The 20,404-nt window shown below is 41.2% G+C and overlaps 1 protein-coding gene across 1 annotated transcript in view; it reads right to left on the bottom strand.

The window, feature by feature from the left end:
- COL24A1 (collagen type XXIV alpha 1 chain) overlaps positions 1-14,641 on the bottom strand; it is a 373,554-nt gene extending 358,913 nt beyond the window's left edge. Inside the window, exons 1-4 of the mRNA XM_065907005.1 lie at positions 14,485-14,641; positions 14,323-14,393; positions 14,140-14,225; positions 4,864-4,928 (exon numbers count right to left, since the gene is read on the bottom strand). Coding sequence (XP_065763077.1) covers positions 4,864-4,928; positions 14,140-14,225; positions 14,323-14,393; positions 14,485-14,641 — 379 coding nt within the window. The remainder of the gene's footprint in view (positions 1-4,863; positions 4,929-14,139; positions 14,226-14,322; positions 14,394-14,484) is intronic.
- Between the last annotated feature and the right edge of the window lie 5,763 nt (positions 14,642-20,404).

Genomic DNA, 20,404 nt, shown 5'->3' with positions numbered 1-20,404 from the left:
TCCTTGTAGTCCAAGGGACTCTCAAGAGTCTTCTCTAACACCACAGTTCAAAAGCATTAACTCTTCAGTGCTCAGCTTTCTTTATAGTCCAACTCTCACATCCATATATGACTATTGGAAAAACTATAGCTTTAACTAGACAGACCTTTGTTGGCAAAGTAATGTCTCTGTTTTTTAATAGGCTGTCTAGTTTGGTCATAACTTTTCTTCCAAGAAGCAAGCATCTTTTAATTTCATGGCTTCAGTCACTATCTGCAGTGATTTTGGAGCCCCCCAAAATAAAGTCAGCCACTATTTCCCCATCTATTTGCCACGAAGTGATGGGGCTGGATGCCATGATCTTTGTTTTCTCAATGTTGAGTTTTAAGCCAACTTTTCCACTCCCTTCTTTCATTTGCATCAAGAGGCTCTTTAGTTCTTTGCTTTCTGCCATAAGTGTGGTATCATCTACATATCTGAGGTTATTGATATTTCTCCCGGCAATCTTGATTCCACCCTGGGCTTCCTCCAGTCCAGCATTTCTCATGATGTACTGTGCATGTAAGTTAAGGAAGCAGGGTGACAATATACAACCTTGATGTTCTCCCGGGACTACTCACCTTGTGCCAATGGTATCTCAAAATGCATATTGTGGGTGAGGGGCCTGGTACCAGTCTCTGAGTTTTGAGACATCCCCTTTCTCTAATTAGTAACCTGCTAGTAGCTATGTAGTGGAGTGTGGCCCTGGAATGACTTTGAGGAGATACCCCACGTCCAAGGTCAGAGAAACCCCAGCAAGACGGTAGGTGCTAGAGCGGCATCTGTGTGGCACTGGAGCAGCTCTGAGGAGATAACCCACATCCAAGGGCAAAGGAGAAGCCCCATCAAGATGGTAGGAGGGATGAAATTGTGTTTAGAATGAAACCCCATACCTGCCAGAGACACTCTGAGGGCTCACACAAACCTTGTACGCACCAAGACCCAGAGACCCCACAGAGACTGAGCCAGAGCTGGGTTTGAGGGTCTCCTGCCGAGGTACGGTGGCCTGCTGCAGGGGCACGGGCCTGGGTGCAGCAGACCTGGGTGTGGCATCAGCCCTCCTGGAAGAAGGTCACCACTAACCCCACCATGGAGCCACCAGAACTTACACAGGACTGGGAAACAGACTCTTGGAGGGCACAAACAGAACCTTGTGTGCACCGGGACCCAGGAGAAAGGAGCAATGACCCCAGAAGAGACTGACCCAGACTTGCCCGTGAGTGTCCAGGAGTCTCCAGCAGAGGCGTGGGTCAGTGGTGGCCTGCTGCAGGGTTGGGGCACTGAGTGCATCAGTGCACACATGGGATCTTTTGAAGGAGATTGCCATTATCTCCATTACCTCACCATAGTTTGGCCTCAGGTCAAATGACAGGGAGGGAACACAGCCCTGTCCATCAATAGAAAATTGGATTAAAGAGTTACTGAGCATGGCCCCACCCATCAGAACAAGACCTAGTTTCCCCTTCAGTCAGTCTCTCCCATCAGGAAGCTTCCATAAGCCTATTATCCTTCTCCATCAGAGGGGAGACAGAATGAAAACCACAATCACAGAAAACTAACCAATCTGATCACATCGGCCACAACCTTGTCTAACTCAATGAAGCGGGGGCATAGGATACGCATAGGATATTTAACATAAAAATGTTAAAATACTCATCATCAAATAAAGGAAGTCAATATAATACACAAGCATATTATTAAGAACTATGGACAGTAAAACCAAAAGAAAGTGCTAAGAGAGTTTGGGTAAAGGATTGTAGGACTAAAAAAGGTCAGGGAATATTATTTTCTGTTACATGTTTTGCAGCTCAACTTGATTTTTAAACTGTATACTTGTACTACTACTTTGATACTTTAAGTTTTGGAAACTATTGTAAGCACTGATAAATATATTTGTTTCTGAAAACTCTAATTTGGGATCATCTCTAACTCAAGGAGACATATTCAGCAGTATTAAGGTTACAAATGATATCTGTTCAGTTCAGTTCAGTTCATTTCAGTTGCTCAGTTGTGTCCGACTCTTTGAGACCCCATGAATCACAGCACGCCAGGCCTCCCTGTCCATCACCAACTCCTGGAGTTGACTCAAACTCATGCCCATCAAGTCGGTGATGCAATCCAGCCATCTCATCCTCTGTCATCCCCTCCCCCTCCTGCCCCCAATCCCTACCAGCATCAGGGTCTTTTCCAATGAGTCAACTCTTCTCATGAGGTGGCCAAAGTACTGGAGTTTCAGCTTCAGCAGCAGTCCTTCCAATGAACACCCAGGACTGATCTCCTTTAGGATGGACTGGTTGGAATTCCTTGCAGTCCAAGGGACTCTCAAGAGTCTTCTCCAACACCATAGTTCAAAAGCATCAATTTTTCGGCACTCAGCTTTCTTCACAACTCTCACACCCATACATGACCATGGGAAAAACCATAGCCTTGACTAGATGGACCTTTGTTGGCAAAGTAATGTCTCTGCTTTTTAATATGCTGTCTAGGTTGGTCATAACTTTCCTTCCAAGGAGTAAGTGTCTTTTAATTTCATGGCTGCAATCACCATCTGCAGTGATTTTGGAGCCCAAAAAAATAAAGTCTGACACTGTTTCCACTGTCTCCCCATCTATTTCCCATGAAGTGATGAGACCAGATGCCATGATCTTAGTTTTCTGTAATCATTATCAAATCACAATTTCTCTGAAAATATTTTTCTAGCCTCCTGATTAGACATTGTATCATGCTATTTCAACAACAATTTTAGGAAAACAGTACTTCTAAGTTTCTGATAACATACCACAATTTTCACTTCATTTTTGTGCTCAAAAGCATTCAATTTTATAAAATCAAAGAAGCTTTTAAAATATTTTTCTTTCTGTTGAGAACTCAAAATAAAACTGTATGGATATGTGAAATCTGAAAAGCTGTTCACCCTGAAATAAAACAGCACATTTTGTATTCTATAAATGAAACCTTAAGGTTAAAAAGATATTTCTTTCATTTACCCCCTTCACTGGTTCTGAATTTTTAAAAATTTATTCATAAATATTTAGTTTTCCTTCTTTGTCTAGGTTTTCAATATTTTGATAATGACACATTTTATAAATTATTAAACTCATAACACTAACAGATGGCAATTGTAAAGCAACAGGATTTACAATGGAAGAGGTTTATTTTTTGTTTGGTTTTGGTTTTTATTTGGGGCAGGGGGTGGGAATGGTGTAGATGTTACAGACCCAAATTCAAGTCTTAGCTATATAAGCCTGGGCCAGCACCTTCCTTGAGCCTCAGGAACCACCCTACAGGTTCATTATGAGGACTAGAATAGCATATGTAAAATTCCAGCAAGGACAACATATGAAATAGATATTAATAATGACAATTCTCCTTTTCTTATCTTCTCTGTTGTCCAAGAGGCTTAATTTTAAAGAATCTGCAGACTCTGCAGTCGAAGTACCCGAGTTCAAATCTTGGTTCTCCCATTTATTATTAGCCTGCAATCCTTGGGTTAGTTATTTATTCTTCTTAACCTTGGACTCAGCAATTCATGGGCATAATTATAAAAACCCTGCAATGAAGTGGTGACGAAGAAAACATATATCCTGCTAGCACAGTAACCAGTACTTAACAAGTTCTCAGAAACTAATAAAAACAAGAAATTGAAAGATAGCTTCTCTCTGCAGTTCAGTTCAGTTGCTTAGTTGTGTCCAACTCTTTGTGACCCCATGGACTGCAGCACGTCAGGCTTTCCTGTCCATCACCAACTCTCAGAGCTTACTCAAACTCATGTCCATCAAGTCAGTAATGCCATCCAACCACCTCATCCTCTGTCATCCCCTTCTCCTCCTGCCTTCAAACTCTCCCTACTTACAGCAAACTAAAGTAACAAATGACTTGGTCAAGAATAACACTTCATGAAGTTACATGTGACCTGATTTAATGATCTTCCCATATAAGACAATTAGACAATGCCTTTTGTGATACATTTTAATTCATATTTGTGTTACTTGACAGAATACTTACCTATGTCCACTTATCAGTGTGGTCAATCAATCAGAGTACTACCCCTTTTTGCTCTCTTTCTACCTACAGCCATTTTACTTTCTAATATTATTCAATAAATTGACCAAATTGACAAGTGACTCCTTGCTCATTGAAAAGTTGTTTCTATCAAGTGAATACTTTTTTTACCCTTTGACAATGGCACTTTTTTTTTCACTTTGGAGCCAGAGGCATTATTTTATTCACATTTCAATCACTGGCAATCAGGATACTATGTGGTAAACAGAAAATATTATTTAAATACTATTTAATAAATGAATAAATTAGGGTATACATAGATACCAGAAACTCTATCACCATACTACCAGAGCAACTAGCTACCAAACAAAAACAAAACCTTGAACTATTTTCCAAACCTCTCCATTTGAATTAAATGAAATCCCAAGCCCACCAGTATGTAAAATTTTGTTTCTTAACGATGTAAATCTAGATGGAACATTTAACATATGCTTGCGTTGTTTCAAGAAGTGCAAAGGTAATTCAGTCACAGTTTGCCACCCCCAATAACTCCCACTTAAAATGAAGTCACAAACAAAGTCTTTTTACTATACAAAACTTCCCTTTTACAGAGTTTTCTTAAAAATGTAAGTAATTTCACAGACAGAAGATATGAGTAATTTCTTAAAGGTCATATTTCCCCCAAAATTGGTTTTTTCACCCTTACATTCTCATTGTACTGTGTAGAATTTTTTATTCCTTAACACTGAATTTATGGTTATAATGATTTTAAAATTATATACTTTTACTCTCAAGAATCCAATTTTTTACATAAGCAAATAAGTAACAAGGTAACATTCTTACCTTGATCTTGTGCATGAACAGCACCCCCTGATACACATAGTACAATAAAATGAAGAAGCAGTTTCCTAAAAATAAAGAAAAAATCGGGAAAAACTTAGTTGGACATTTCTGACCTGTAAGTTATAAAACCCAAAATAAACTCTAGTGAAGGATTAAGAATGAAGCTATTTTTAATTAACACAGTATTTTAAGACTAATACTCATTAAAAGCAAGAGCCCAAAATTCAGTTTTGGTTTTGTCACTATGTGTCTTGGGCACCCTATTTAATAATCACTGTGTCCTAGTATTTCTATTCATTAAATCCATCTCGTAAGGTTTTTTGAAGATTAACTAAAAAGCTTCATTTCAAGTACCCAAAACAGTACCTGGCGCAGAGGAAAAACTCAGTAAATGTGAACTAATACAGGTGAAATTATTATAAATGGTATATATTATGTCAAATCATCACACATGCAGTTTTAAACAAAGTAAAATTATTGGCAGATTGGCACAAAATACAACTTACAGTCACTTAACTGCAGTTATTATAAATTTATGGGATCAGTTATTCAACATTTTTACATAAGATCTATTTGTAGATTATATCCAAATCACTTGTACTAGATTCATGATGGAGTCATAACAACCTGTAAGATATCAACACTGACCACTGTGATTAGCATAATTGTAAACACCATACTCAAACCAACTACAAATCAAAAAATTCTTCATAATTGGCTTTATCTACCTTCCAGTTGAAAATCAGAGATAGTTTCATACTTGATCTTAGTCAAAAGTCCAAGAAGCGACCAGAGATAGTTTCGAAAAGTAATGGGCATGCTGAAAATATTTTATGATCTAGTTTTTCTCACTAATATTGACTCTGATTCTGTTCAGTCTAACTCAGAGACTCCCCAAATGATACTTCTGAAAATACAGTTCTGCAAGGAATGATGACAAAGCCCTTTGATACTATAAAATTATACTATTTGAACAGAACAGTTTTTAATAAGACTTTGAGAAAATACTTAAGTGTTATTAACTATACAAATAAATTTTAAATCATAGAAATTTCAACTGATACGTGCAAATAGTTGAACCATGTATTTTAATGAAGCCTATAATAGTTCCCATATATTGTGCCATCCATGAGACGTTTCTCAAATGTTAGTCTGCCAACATTTTTGGTTCTTTGTGAAAAATCCAGATTCTGGGCCTTCCCAGAGACTTCATAAATTTGAAGTGGATACTCAGCATGTACACATTTTTAACCAAGTGATCTAATACTGATTGTATATGTACCAAACTGAGAAAAAACAATTTAGAATATTTACTGTTAATAGTTACATTGTACTTAAAATAATCTAATATTAATACTTGGTTTAAATCACATAACTAATTTTATAATATGACACAAATAAGATTTGACCTTTAAAAAAAAAATTTCTGCTACTCTAGATCATGGTTTTCAAATAGGAGCATGTAACAGAATCACCTAGAGGGCTTGTTAAAGATTCTGGGCTCCACCCTGAGAGTTTCTGACTCAGTAGGTCAGGGTGGAGCTCAAGAATTTGCAGTTATAACAAGTTCCCAGGCAATGCTGATGCTGCAGATCTGGGGCATCATACCCTGAGGACCACAGTTCTGGAACAGGTGATGCTCAGAGATGGTGTGAGGCCTACTTGTTTTTCAGCTTCTTACAGCTGATTAGTGGACTCACCTGGTGACTTCTAAAACCTACTAATACTCGAGTTCTGCCCTCCCCACCCCACCCTCAGAGATTCTGACTTTAATTTGTTGTACAGGGATTTTTAAACACTTCCCAGGTGATTCTAATGAGGAAAGTTGAGGACAGCGGTGTGAAATTAAAATGATTTCTTTGGGTCCTCCAGGATGAATCCTAATGTCATCTAGAATTTGAGTAAAAGAAGGCACTTTTCCTTTCAAATTTGTATTTTCAACTGGCAGCATGTGCATCAGTAAGACTAGAAAATAGCTCAGGATTCCAATCACTGAATTAGAGTATATCAGAATTATGCTGTTTTAGTAGAAAATGGAACATGAAAGGAATCGCTTCTCACCTGCCCAAAGTAATCCAGTTCACTGAGAGTTTAGAAACAACTGAAAAGGCACTGTTCCATTCCAAATACAGCTAAAGTACAACTAGCACTATTCACCAGGCAATTCAGTCAACTCATGGACTTCCCCAATTACCTCAGGGGAGAAAAATGGAAGAGTTCTTTCTAGACATGTTAACAAGTCTATTCCTGGTGTGAGGCAGGAAAACTTGAATACATCAAATATCATCCCTTAGGTAATTTTAGGAGATTATGACAAGTCAGTTGAGCCACACCTTATGTAAGTGTACCTACTTACTAACTTGATGACTAAGGAGAGAGGTAGAGATCAATGACATTAAAAAGATTTTCTTTATCTTTTTCTAATCTGCCCCAAACTTAGAGCCAACTTAGAGCCTCTTGGGCGGTACCCAAGAGGCTTGCAAGCCTTATAGGTGGCCAGCCACTAAACTGAGAGCCCAGAAACAGAGAAAGAGATATCAACGGCTTATTGAAAAGGAGTCTTAAGAACCTGAAGGAAAAAAAAAAGTCCTTGAGCAATACCTCCACCGTGCCCAGCAGACTGCAAGCAGGACAGGACCATAACCTTCCAGAGGAAGAGAAGGCTACCATTTACAGGGCAGAACTGCGGTCAGGTTGGCTCACCAGTTACCAGGGAAACCGGGGGCGGGTCAAACAGGTAGGCAGTTACTAATTAAGTCCTACAATTCGGAAGACTGGATAATCACGTGAGTGAAGCAGGACCTGGTGGAGCAGAGGACATACAGAGAGCAAGAGAATCGCCATCTTGAATGGCCTAACCATACAACTAAGAAAGAATAGGAAGAATTATCATTCAGCTCCAACCTCCTTTCTCTTTTTTTTTTTTAAAGCAATAAACATCGACCAACTACATCTGACATCCCAAAGCTCCAGCCACACCATGTTTTTCTCTATTCTATGGACAAACTTTGTTAAGTGCCTGAAAAGATCCAGTCTCTACCTATCAGAATCTTAAATATCATCAAAGCCTAATGTGAACACCCGCTCCATGAATTTTCCCATCATCCCTAGAGAGGACTGCATCTTTTCCTCCCCTTTGTACTCTTGATGCTTTAATTATAACTTTATTATAGCCCATATGTGTTGTATCTTTTATGATTAATTAGTAATAAATATCTGAGCAAGTAACAGTTCTTCACATTTGGTCATTTTCTTACATAAAATTAACACAATTGATATTTTAAAACAGGAACAGAATAATAGTAAGATTTCTCAATGACTGAGGAATTTAGTTCTTCCCTATGAACCTAATTCTTTTAACACTTAGGAAAAGTTAAGTAAAATAGGGGCACTTTTAGTTGGATGTCCAAAGAGAGAAAGAAGAATTAAAAAAAAAAAAGTCTTCTGTGGTAGGGTAAATGAAAGGCTTCTTCTTTTTCATTTTAACTGTTTTTCTCATCTTTGAAGTGTGAATACAGAGAAGAGATCAAACCTAATTGATATAATCGGCTTGATAAACAGCCCAACTCTATCAATGAGTAAAATGATGTTTAACAAATCCAAGCTTTCTGGGGAATGTCTAGTGAAGTTGCACTTGTTTATTTGTCTGCTTTTGCACTTTTCCCCAATGCTTTTACATTTATAATACATTTACTTAATAAAGAAAAAATATCACACTTCCACATTAACAAATGATAGAGTTCTCAAAGGTAGCAGTGTGTTTTGCACATCTACTCTGTTGTACTGTGCTTATTGTGCTAAACATGCTGGAGCCCTTAAGTAAGTTAAAACTAAAACTGTATTAAATTGTTGCAGAGAAAACAACATGGTTAATAAGAAAATAACAACAGACTAGGAGTCAAAAGATTAGTCCTAGATCTCTTTCAAACTCATTGTGTGAGCTTGGGTAGGTTATTTCAAGAGCTTGAGTCTTAGCTGACTCATCTATTATATGATGACAATATACATTTTACATTTTAAATTTCAAATATAAAAGCCTAAAATCTGTGTGTATGGTAGACTCCTATTAATATACTGGCATTAGAAGACAAAGATCAAGTTACGCTTTTAGCACAATGTTCTATAAATCATCATATACAAAGGGCATGTTGTTTAACCACAACTGGGAAAAGGTTCTCTTACAGTTCTGGCCAATTCTTTTTTTTAATTAAGTACCTAAAATAGTCTACTAAGTTTGCTAATTTGTTCATATACTTAGTTAACCCTAGCAAAGTCTCCCCGGAGAAGGCAATGGCACCCCACTCCAGTATTCTTGCCTGGAAAATCCCATGCACGGAGGAGCCTGGTAGACTGCTGTCTATGGGGTCGCACAGAGTCAGACACAACTGAAGCAACTTAACAGCAGTAGCAACAAAGTCTCCCTTTTTTTTTTCTTTTTTGTTAAGATTAAGTAAATATCTCCTGGAGGAGGAAATAGTAACCCACTCCAGTAATCTTGCCTGGAGTATCCCGTGGACAGAGGAGCCTGATGGGCTAATCCATGGGGTTGCAAAAGAGTCGGAGATGACTGTGCAAATCAACAACAAGAACAAAAGGTCTAGTTAGTATATGAAACATGAATATTTTTCAAATATTCAAATCATGCCTGTTTTTGTTCACTTTTTTGTATCTCTGGACCAAGTGTCATTAATGTAAAGTAACAGAAGTACATATACTTACACACTTAATAAAATCAGACTAGGTCTGAAAAAAATTAACAATATAGTAGGAGACATTCAATAAATGTTCAGAAAACATAATCCATAATATTAATATCAGAGGATATCTAACAAAATGTGAAATACTCTGTGTATCTGGTCTGCTAGCCACATTTTCACTTTGACATAAGCCACAGTCAAAACATAACCAGACATGTGAAGGGTGAAGTCCTAGAGGAGATCAAACAGGAAATAGATATCCAAAGACCATACTCAGAATATTTAAGGAACTAATATCCACCCCCAGGCATCTTCCCAAATAATTCTTAGAGCTATTCAACTTTCTCTTTATCTGAAGGGTCTAAGTTACTTTAGGGGAATTTCAGGCATCCTTTTGTTTAGGATACTCACGAGACCCCCAGGTTTTATGAGATATGTCTTCAAGCTACTGATGCTCATTCCTACATAGGTTCAATTTGTGAATAAGGAACCTTTGTAAAAAGTGAATTGGAAATTTTCATTTAAGCCAATTGGAAAAAGTAAACTAATCTGGAAAACACACACATGTAATATACCTCAAGAATTTCAACAAGTTCCATCACAGTACATTTACAAGCCAAAAAATTTTCTAAGTCATGACAGCTTTACAGATTTTGCTCTTTACTAGCTGCTAAGATCCAGAAACAGTAAAATTTCTATCCTTTGTTCCCAAAGTAACTGAAAAATAGTTCTTATCCCAGCAGTGGGGATAAAGTTGGATGATTCAGGGAATAAAATATTGTCAGTAACTTGCAAAAAATGAATTCAGCTCAATAGGTACTTGTATACCTAACCTAATGTGAAACATACTAGAACTTTTGGTTAAATTCCAAACATACTGGCAACTTATGAAATAGAAAGGAGATAAATGCTTAAGGACTTCAAGTGATCAAAATACCTAGAGTCCAGTTAGTAGCAGGGAAGAAATATACATCTATATATATAGTCTCTCCTTGAAATACCACAGAGATTGTTAAATTGATTACTCCCTAGAAAAGTTTCTGGCACACACTACTGTTGCACAATTGCACTCATCACACACACTAGCAAAGTAATGCTCAAAATTCTCCAAGTTAGGCTTCAACAGTATGTGAACCGAGAGCTTCCAGATGTTTAAGCTGGATTTAGAAAAGGCAGAGGAACCAGAGATCAAACTGCTAGCATCCATTGGATCATAGAAAAAGCAAGAGAATTCCAGAAAAACATCTACTTCTCCTTTATCGACTATGCAAAGCCTTTGACTGTGTGGATCACAACAAACTGTGGAAAATTCTTGAAGAGATGGGAATACCAGACAATCTGACCTGCCTCCTGAGATATCTACATGCAGGTCAAGAAGCAACAGTTAGAACCAGACATGGAAGAACGGACTGGTTCCAAATTGGGAAAGGAGTACGTCAAGGCTGTATACTGTCACCCTGCTTATTTAACTTATTTAAATGCAGAATGAAAAGTGAAAGTCACTCAGTCATGTCTGACTCTTTGCAGACTATACAGTCCATGGAATTCTTCAGGCCAGAATACTGGAGTAGGTAGCCTTTTGTTTCTCCAGGGGATCTTCTCAACACAGGGATCAAACCCAGGTCTCCGGCATTGCAGGTGAATTCTTGACCAGCTGAGCCACAGAGTACATCATGCGAAATGCTGGGCTGCAAGAAGCACAAGCTGGAAACAAGATTGCCAGGAGAAATACTAATAACCTCAGCTATGCATATGATACCATCCTTATGGCAGAAAGCAAAGAGGAACTAAAGAGCCTCTTGGTGAAAGTGAAAGAGGAGAGTGAAAAAGCTGACTTAAAACTCAACATTCAAAAAACTAAGATCATAGTATCCAATCCCATCACTTCATGCAACAGATGGGGAAATAATGGAAACGGTGACAGACATTTTTTTCTTGGGCTCCAAAATCACTGCAGATGGTGACTGCAGCCATGAAATTAAAAGATGCTTGCTCCTTGGAAGAAAAGCTATGACAAACCTATACAGCATATTAAAAAGGTGAGACATTACTTTGCCAACAAATGTCCATATAGTCAGAGCTATGGTTTTTCCAGTAGTCATGAATAGATGTGACAGTTGGACCTTAAAGAAAGCTAAGACAGTTGGACCTTAAAGTTCTTCTTTAAGAAGAACTGATGCTTTTGAACTGTGATGTTGGAGAAGACTCTTGAGAGTGCCTTGGACTGCAAGGAGATCAAATCAGTCCATCCTAAGGGAAATCAGTCCTGAATATTCATTTGAAAGACTGATGTTGAAGCTGAAGCTCCAATACTTTGGCCACCTGATGCGAAGTACTGACTCATTGGAAAAGACCCTGATGCTGGGCAAACTGAAGGCAGGTGGTGAAGGTGATGACAGAGGATGAGGTGGTTGGATGCCATCACTGACTTGATGGACATGAGTTTGAGCAAGTTCTGGGAGCTGTTGATGGACAGGGAAACCTGGAGTGCTGCAGTCCATGGGGTTGCAAAGAGCTGAACATGACTGAGCAACTGAATTGAACTGACACTACAGTAAAGTAAAAGATTTTTAAATGAATGAATGCATCAAATCTTCAGTCAATGAGATTATCAAGCTGTCTTGAGTTTCAACTGATATATAACTCCTCTGACATTTTCTACCTGCACAGTGAACCCAAGATCAAGAAGTCAGGTTATCTAACCTCCATTTATTTAGTTAAGGAAGTAAAAGAATGTGTATTCCAACCAACTTCATTTTTTCTGGTCCCTCAAATGCACCATGCTATCTCACCTCTGAGCCTTTTACTGTTCTGTGTATAAAGTTCCATGCCTTTTCCACTTATGTCTCAGTCTAGATTTCATTTCCTTTGGTTAGCCTTTCCTTCCAGTGCTTCCCCTCCTTATCTTCCCCAACTACCAAAACAGTTAGATGTCCTTCTGTATATAACCTTATGTCATTTTTTTTTTTGCTGGTTTCATTGTTTACACTTGCTTGTTTCATTTTTTGTTTCCTATATTAACTGGGCACATTGGAAGGGCAGCAATTGTGCTTCTGTCTTGCTCAATCATTGTATCCCTTCTGCCTAGAACCATGCTAGACACATAGTTGGAACTCAGTGAACATTTGCTGAATAAATGAGTAAATAAATGATGAGTGAATGAATGATGAAATGTTAGCCTTTTATGAGAATGAAAACGAAATCATCTTCACTTCTCACTCAGAGTTACAAATTCTAAAATAAGTCAGAGTTGGGAGGGGGGGTTCAGGATGGGGAACACATGTAAATCCATGGCTGATTCATGTCAATGTATGGCAAAAACCACTACAATTTTGTAAAGTAATTAGCCTCCAACTAATAAAAATAATTGGGAAAAAATAATAAAATAAAATAAGTCAGAGTTGCAAAGCATGGCAAGAAAACTAGTTCAGCTCTTCTAGTTCCTATAATACGATTTATAGCTTCATAGTAGCTTCATAGTTTACCAAGCACAATGTATAAATAACGCTCAAAATTGCTTTCTATAATTATAATTCCTCTTCCTAAGACATCCATTTGTTTTAAACATTTATTTGAACACAAAGATAACGAGGCAACTTTAAAAACAGAATTTCATGCAAGCTAGGAAATAGATCTTTATGTCCCAAACTTTGCTTACACTTTTGTTTACAGAAATCAATGTACCTATCATTCTTGGTTTTAATTTTTTTCATTAATTCCACAAATTCACATTAGGAATGTGAATGTGAATCAAAGTAGCCCTCTGAAATAAAATGTCTGTAAGGATCTAGTTTTAAAACTGTAAATATTTCTGGGTGACTAATCAGAATTGTGATTTTTTAAAAAACCACCCCTGCTCTTACAAAACATCACTACAAAAAGATGGTGGAAAATTAAAACCTCAGAGGTTGCATTAGGCACTCTAAGGTTTAATTCAGTGGCCTGACATTATCATCAGCTAATCAGCTCCTTTTCCCTAAGTTCCTATTCCTATGAGGTTGGTAGCATTTATTTCAAACTGAAGAACTCTGAATTCTTTATGAAAACTGGATTTTTTTCAAGAAACAATTTCTCAGCTCAAGTGGTAACTACCTTTCCCCACTCTGCATGTGTGTGGTTGAAGCTGTGAGGGATTGCAATCTGATGTAATCTTGAATTACCATCAATTTTCTGCAGCTCACTCTCACTGGGAACCACCATGGAACAAGCTTGATATCATGAGTCTGCAAGGCCCCTGGCTGGAGGCTGCTTGGAGAACAGGAGAGAGGAGGACCTTCACACAGGATCCTCTACCAATCTGATGCCTCTCCAGGAAGATTCTTTCACCCAATTACTCATAGTCTAACTTTTCCTCAGAAGTTCCTCGGGGTAATCCATTCTGTTTGGTTTCTCTGCCTCCCTCCCCCCAATCATCTGGACCCAATTTACAAACCCCAAACTGCCCAAGAAAGTATGCAGGACCTTTTCTGGGAGCGTCTGGAAGGGAAGTGTAAACCAGACAAGACAGGGGCTAAGAGCTGAAGATCTCCTTTAATCTGCAAGGTTGGTCTCAACTGCCAAGGGGAATGTTAGTCAGCACCGTGGGCTTCGTGTAGGAACCAAGGGAGAGCCCTGCGGGTGGGCGCTGGCAGGGAGGGCAAGGAGGGCAACGGCTGGAGGGGGACGCTGTAGCGGCGGGACAGGAAGTGGAGGACCTCACCCAATCTCTCAGGGTGGCTCTGGAGCCGCAGAGACCCAAGTCTGAGTCTACCATTCCACTCACCCTGGTCCAGCGGTCCTCAGGATCCGCTGCACTCCCTAGCCTGCTTTCCAAGGTAGGGCCATTGCAAGGTGCTTTCACAGAGAGAAGTGGAGAGAAACCTGTCTGGAAAACTGATGAGACCTGTGAGAGCCGCTCTGGGTCCGGCGGCCGGCAGGGACTGACCTCTTCTCGGACCCTGGAGGAGAAGTCTCAGGGATCCCGCCCGCTCCCTCGCCCCGGGGGACTCGGGCACACCCCTGCATGCACGCACGTGGTGGCTGAGGTTTTGCGCTTTCCCGCTCACTGATTCATTCTGCAGCAGGCGCGTGGGTATGCGCATCCTTGTCAGTGGGGAAGCCGGCTGCCCGCCCAGGCTCCCAAGGTCGAAGGAGAGAGTGCGCGAGCCCTAGCCAGACTCGGCCGCCAGCGGCTGGGAAGCACATGTTCATACAAACACTGCCACAAGGCGGTCTTTCTCTGCACTCCGCCTCCGCCTGCCCTTAGCTGGCACTCTCAGTTCTGCCCCCCTGCCCTCCTCCTTCCTACTCTCCCGCGTTGCAGCCTAGTAGCAGAGAAAGACCACAGCCGCCTTCGTCTCTCCTGCCCCTGAGGCCAAAACCAAACTTCGATAACCCACTGACATCTTCCAAGAAGGGCCAGGACAGCCAGCCAAGGCCACGCGCCCCCTACCCCTCATCAACGCTCTTCTCCCACTGAGGCAGTGGGAGCCGATAACAATGCCCAAAGTGCAGATGGAGTGCCTGGGAGGGCCGGTGAGATCACTCCCTGGGAGCAACAGCCCCTGGGGCCCCCGCCCTCCCCCCGGGGTCCAGCCCCTTCCCCAATGACACTCCAGGGAGCAGGGGGCAGCCTGGGCCCCAGATGGGCAGCATGTTTGTTGGCTTCCTAACGACTAGAGGCAACTGCCTCTGTGTCTCACGATTCCAGGAGAGATTCCTGGAATCACCAGGAGATGATTCCTCCCTGGTGTCCGAGGTTCTGTGGGCACCCTCTCTCCCATTCGGCAACCCTGCCGCATGGTTCAGGCTCCGCGCACAGAGCCCGGGGGACCGCGAGCACCCCAGCAGTTCCCAGGCTGGATGCCCGAGGAGCACCGAGGGGAAACAAGACCTCAGCCAGGACCCTGAGGGAGAAGAACGGAAGGAAGGCGCAAGGGCGATGGGAGCTGGAGCCCGGGCGGGGGTCAGAGTCCAGCTCCAGGGCTGCAAGAGCCGCTACCACCGGCCTCGGGATGTGAGCCAGCGAGCTGTTTCTCGCGAGCCGCAGGATCTCTTTAGCATAAACTGTCTGAGAGACCCGCTGGCAGGAGGCTTCCTTTCAAGCACGGTATTTTACAAATTGAAGAGACAAGGGGAGGATGCTGCGGCTGTTCGCCGGCTCCCAACTTCAAAAAAAAAAAAAAAGTGCCAAGTAGCTGGAGCGCAAATCGCCAACCAGCTCAGCGGATCCAGGGGGTGGGGAGAGCGGCCGGTCTCACCCCAGCCCCGCGGGTGGGCTACTTACGATTTTGCCGTGTGGGAGACCTGTCCACGCCTTGTCCTGTGGGCTCCTAAATGCATTTGTCTGCATTTGTCCGTACAGCGGGGCGCTAACGGAAAACAGAAGCCAACTCCGAACTGCTAAGTGTACAGGTACTGTCCATGAAAAAGGAAAAAAAAAATCACATGAAAACGATGCTTTAAAACCTCAACAATAACCAAAAAGGGAGGGGCAGATGGAAGAAGAGCAGAGAAATAGCACCGGGCGGGTAGACGGCTAGGCTGTCCAGGGCCGCAGCTCGGCAGCGGACAGGCCCGGGGGAGCGCTCCCCTGGGAGGGCGGGCAAGGAGGGACACCTCACTGGCGGGCTGCGGGACCCCGGCTGCAGCGGGAGCTCGGCTGCGAGCGCAGCCCTCTAGTTCACTTGCGGTTCAAAGGCGACTCCGTGACTCCAGTGGAGTCCTCCGCTTTGGGCCTGGGAGGAGAAAGGAGTGGGGGGAGGGCAGGAGATGAAGTGGGGGAGGAAGTCCTTGGAAACAACCCGCGCTGGAACATTTGTCAGACAAGTACACACACCCACTTCGGAAATCTTGTCCGTGCGAGCTGGCCGGTGGCAACTGCAGGCGCTCGGCGTGGACTGCCGCCGGCTGCTTTCCCTGGAAGAGGAGCCCAGCAAATCCGGCCGGTGTTAAATTTCACCGCTCCCTGACTTGCAATGACATCACCAAACACAGTGCACACCTCCCCCTCCACCCCGCAACCTTCCCCCTACCACGCGCCTAGCTGGGGCGCCCCAGTCCGCAAGCCCCCGGGCCCTGGGGCGAGCACGCAGCCACCCGGCACCGCCCAGACACTCCCGCTTCCCACGCATTCCCGGGGTTTGTAGGTGACTAGTATCCTTCCTCCCAAGTATCCGTTTACCGTTTCCTTTTTCAGCAGTCCCCAACTTGATGTTTTCTCCCATTTGATGTTTTCTCTCTTGCTGTCTCCCATCCCCCCTTTTTTGTCCTCTTCATCACACGTTCTAAAATCACGTATAACTCAGCAGAGTCCTTCACTCTCCAATTCTCTTGCTGTTTTTTTTGCAGCTATGCTTGTGGCCTAAATCATACTACAAACTAACCGCAAATGTTCTCATTAATTACTTTTCTCGCCTTCATTCTTTCAATCGGTCCCCCTTATTACTTTCTACTGATTTTTCTTTCCTGTAATCCACTTTTCTGCCTTCTGCTCTTCTATCCTATACAATCATGGACTAATGTTCTGCAATTATGCATCAAAGTTTGAATACCTTCTTCAAGGTTTGTGACGTTTCTTTTTCCATCTAAGTCCCATTCTGTCAACACCATTTTCATACTGAGAAGTCTACTTCTAAGATTTGCAAAAAAAAAAAAAAAAAAAAAATTAAGTTCTGATTTATCTTCCTCATTAATAAGACTGGAAATTCCAGGAGGCGGGGGATCTACTATCTTGCTCATCATTGTATTTTCAGCATCTCAAATACTAGTTGGTATGTCTGTTTAATGAATGACTGCTGTATACAGTAAATATCATATCTTGGAGAAATGATATTGTCTATTCTGTACACCATCCAGAGTTAATGATCCTTCCACAAAGGCATCTCACATTACACACACATTACAAAGGCTTAGTGATCATATTAATGATGGAAATGACTGATGTGGCCCTTGGAAATTGGGAGAATTTTTCCTTTAAGAACATAGAGTTTAATCCATCCTCCTCAATTTTTCAACTTTTTATTTTGAAATGATTTTAGATTTACATAAAAGCTGCTTAAAAGTAAAGAGAATTCCTATGTAGCCTTCATCTGACTTCCTAATGTTAATATCTTACATAAATTGATGTCACTCAGTCGTGTCCGACTCTTTGCAACCCCATGGACTGTAGCCTACCACGCTCATCTGTCCATAGGATTTTCCAGGCAAGAATACTGGAGTGAGTTGCCATTTTCTTCTCCAATATCTTACATAACCATGTATAATTATCAAAACCAGGAAATTAACACCAATACAACTACTCCATAGATCTTACTCAAATTTTGTCAATTTTCCCAAATGTTCTTTGTTTTGTCCAAGATCTAATCCAGAATAGTTTAGTTAATTAAGTAATTAATCAAATCCCTTAGGATTATACGGTGGAAGTGACAAATAGATTCAAGGGATTAGATCTGATACAAGGAGTGCCTGAAGAACTAATGACCAAGGTTGTAACTTTGCACAGGAGATGGTGATAAAAACCATCCCCAAGAAAAAGAAATGTAAAAAGCCAAAATGGTTGCCTGAGTAGGCCTTGCAAATAGCTGAGAAAAGAAGAGAAGCAAAGGCAAAGGAGAAAAGGAAATAAATACCCATGTGAATGCAGAGTTCCAAAGAATAACAAGGAGAGATAAAGCCTTCCTAAGTGAACAATGCAAAGAAATAGAGGAAAACACTAGAGATCTCTTCAAGAAAATTAGAGATATCCAGGGAACATTTCATGAAAAGATGGGTATAATAAAGGACAGAAATGATATGGACATAACAGAAGCAGAAGATATTAAGAAGTGGCAAGAATACACAGAAGAAATATACAAAAAAGAACTTTATGACTCAGATAACCACGATGGTGTGATCACTCACCTGGAGTCAGACAGCTTGGAGTGTGAAGTCAAGTGGGTCTTAGGAAGCATCACTATGAATAAAGCTAGTAGAGATGATGGAATTCCAGCTAAGCTATTCCAAAGCCTAAGGGATGATGCTGTTAAAGTGCTCCACTCAATATGCCAGCAAATTTGGAAAACTCAACAGTGGCCACAGGACTGGAAAACCTTAGTTTTCGTTCCAATCCCAAAGAAGAGCAATGCCAAAGAAAGTTCAACCTACCCCACAATTGTACTTATTTCACATATTTCACATGCTAGCAAAGTAATGCTCAACATTCTCCAAGCTGGGCTTCAACTGTACATGAACCAAGAACTCCCAGATGTTCAGCTGAATTTAGAAAAGGCAGAGGAACCAGAGATCAAATTTTCAGCATCCCTTAGATCATAGAAAAAGCAAGAGATTTCCAGAAAAACATCTGCTTCATTGACTACGCTAAAGCCCTTGACTGTGCGAATCACAAAACACTATGGAAAATTCTTCAAGAGATGGGAATACCAGACCACCTTACCTGCCTCCTGAGAAACCTATTTGCAGGTCAAGAAGTAACAGAACCAGACATGGAACAATGGACTGGTTCCAAATTGAGAAAGGAATAAGTCAAGGCTGTATATTGTCACCCAACTTATTTAACTTATATGCAGAGTACATCATGCAAAATGCCATGCTGGATGAAGCACAAGCTGGCATCAAGATTGCTGGGAGAAATATCAATAATTTCAGACATGCAGATGACACCAGTCTTATGACAGAAAGTGAAGAGGAACTAAAGAAACTTAATGAAAGTGAAAGAATAGAGTGAAAATGTTGGCTTAAAACTCAACCTTCACTAATGAGATGGATGAAACTGGAACCCATTATACAGAGTGAAGTAAGCCAGAAAGATAAACACCAATACAGTATACTAAAGCATATATATGGAATTTAGAAAGATGGTAACGATAACCCTATATGCAAGACAGAAAAAGAGGCACAGATGTATAGAACAGACTTTTGGACTCTATGGCAAGTGGGGGATGATCTGAGAAAACAGCATCAAAATATGTATACTATCAAGTGTGAAACAGATCGCCAGTCCAGGTTGGATGCATGAGACAAGTGCTCAGGTCTGGTGCACTGGGATGACCCAGAGGGATGGGATAGGGAGGGAGGTGGGAGGGGGGTTCAGGATGGGGAACACATGTAAATCCATAGCTGATTCATGTCAATGTATGGCAAAAACCACTACAATATTGTAAAGTAATTAGCCTCCAACTAATAAAAATAAATGGGGGAAAAAAAAAACCAACATTCAAAAAACTAAGATCATGGCATCTGGTCCCATCACTTCATGGCATATAGATGGGGAAACAATAGAGACAGTGACAGACTTTATTTTCTTGGGCTCCAAAATCACCACAGATGGTGACTGCAGCCATGAAATTAAAAGATGTTTGCTCCTTGGAAGAAGAGCTATGACAAACCTAGACAGCAATTAAAAAGCAGAGATATTAATTTGTTCACAAAGGTCCATCTAGTCAAAGCTATGGTTTTTCCAATAGTCATCTATGGATGTGAGTTGGACCATAAAGAAAGCTGAGTGCCAAAGAATTGATGCTTTTGAACTGTGGTGTTGGAGAAGACTCTTGAGAGTCCCTTGGACTGCAAGGAGATGCAACCAGTCAATCCTAAAGAAATCCTTCATTGGAAGGATTGATGGCTGAAGCTGAAGCTCCGATACTTTGGCCACCTGATGGGAAGAGTCGACTCATTAGAAAAGACCCTGATGCTGGGAAAGATTGAAGGCAGCATGAGGAGGGGATGACAGAGGAAAAGAAGGTTAGATCGCATCACTGACTCAATGGACATGAGTTTAAGCAAGCCTTGGGAAGGACGGGGAAGTCTGGCATGCTGCATCCATGGGGTCTCAAAGAGTTGGACATGACTGAGCGGCTAAATGACAA

Source organism: Muntiacus reevesi, chromosome 1, assembly GCF_963930625.1.
Source record: "Muntiacus reevesi chromosome 1, mMunRee1.1, whole genome shotgun sequence".
In the NCBI taxonomy this organism is placed as follows: domain Eukaryota; kingdom Metazoa; phylum Chordata; class Mammalia; order Artiodactyla; family Cervidae; genus Muntiacus; species Muntiacus reevesi.
This window is presented reverse-complemented; position numbering and strand designations above follow the sequence as displayed.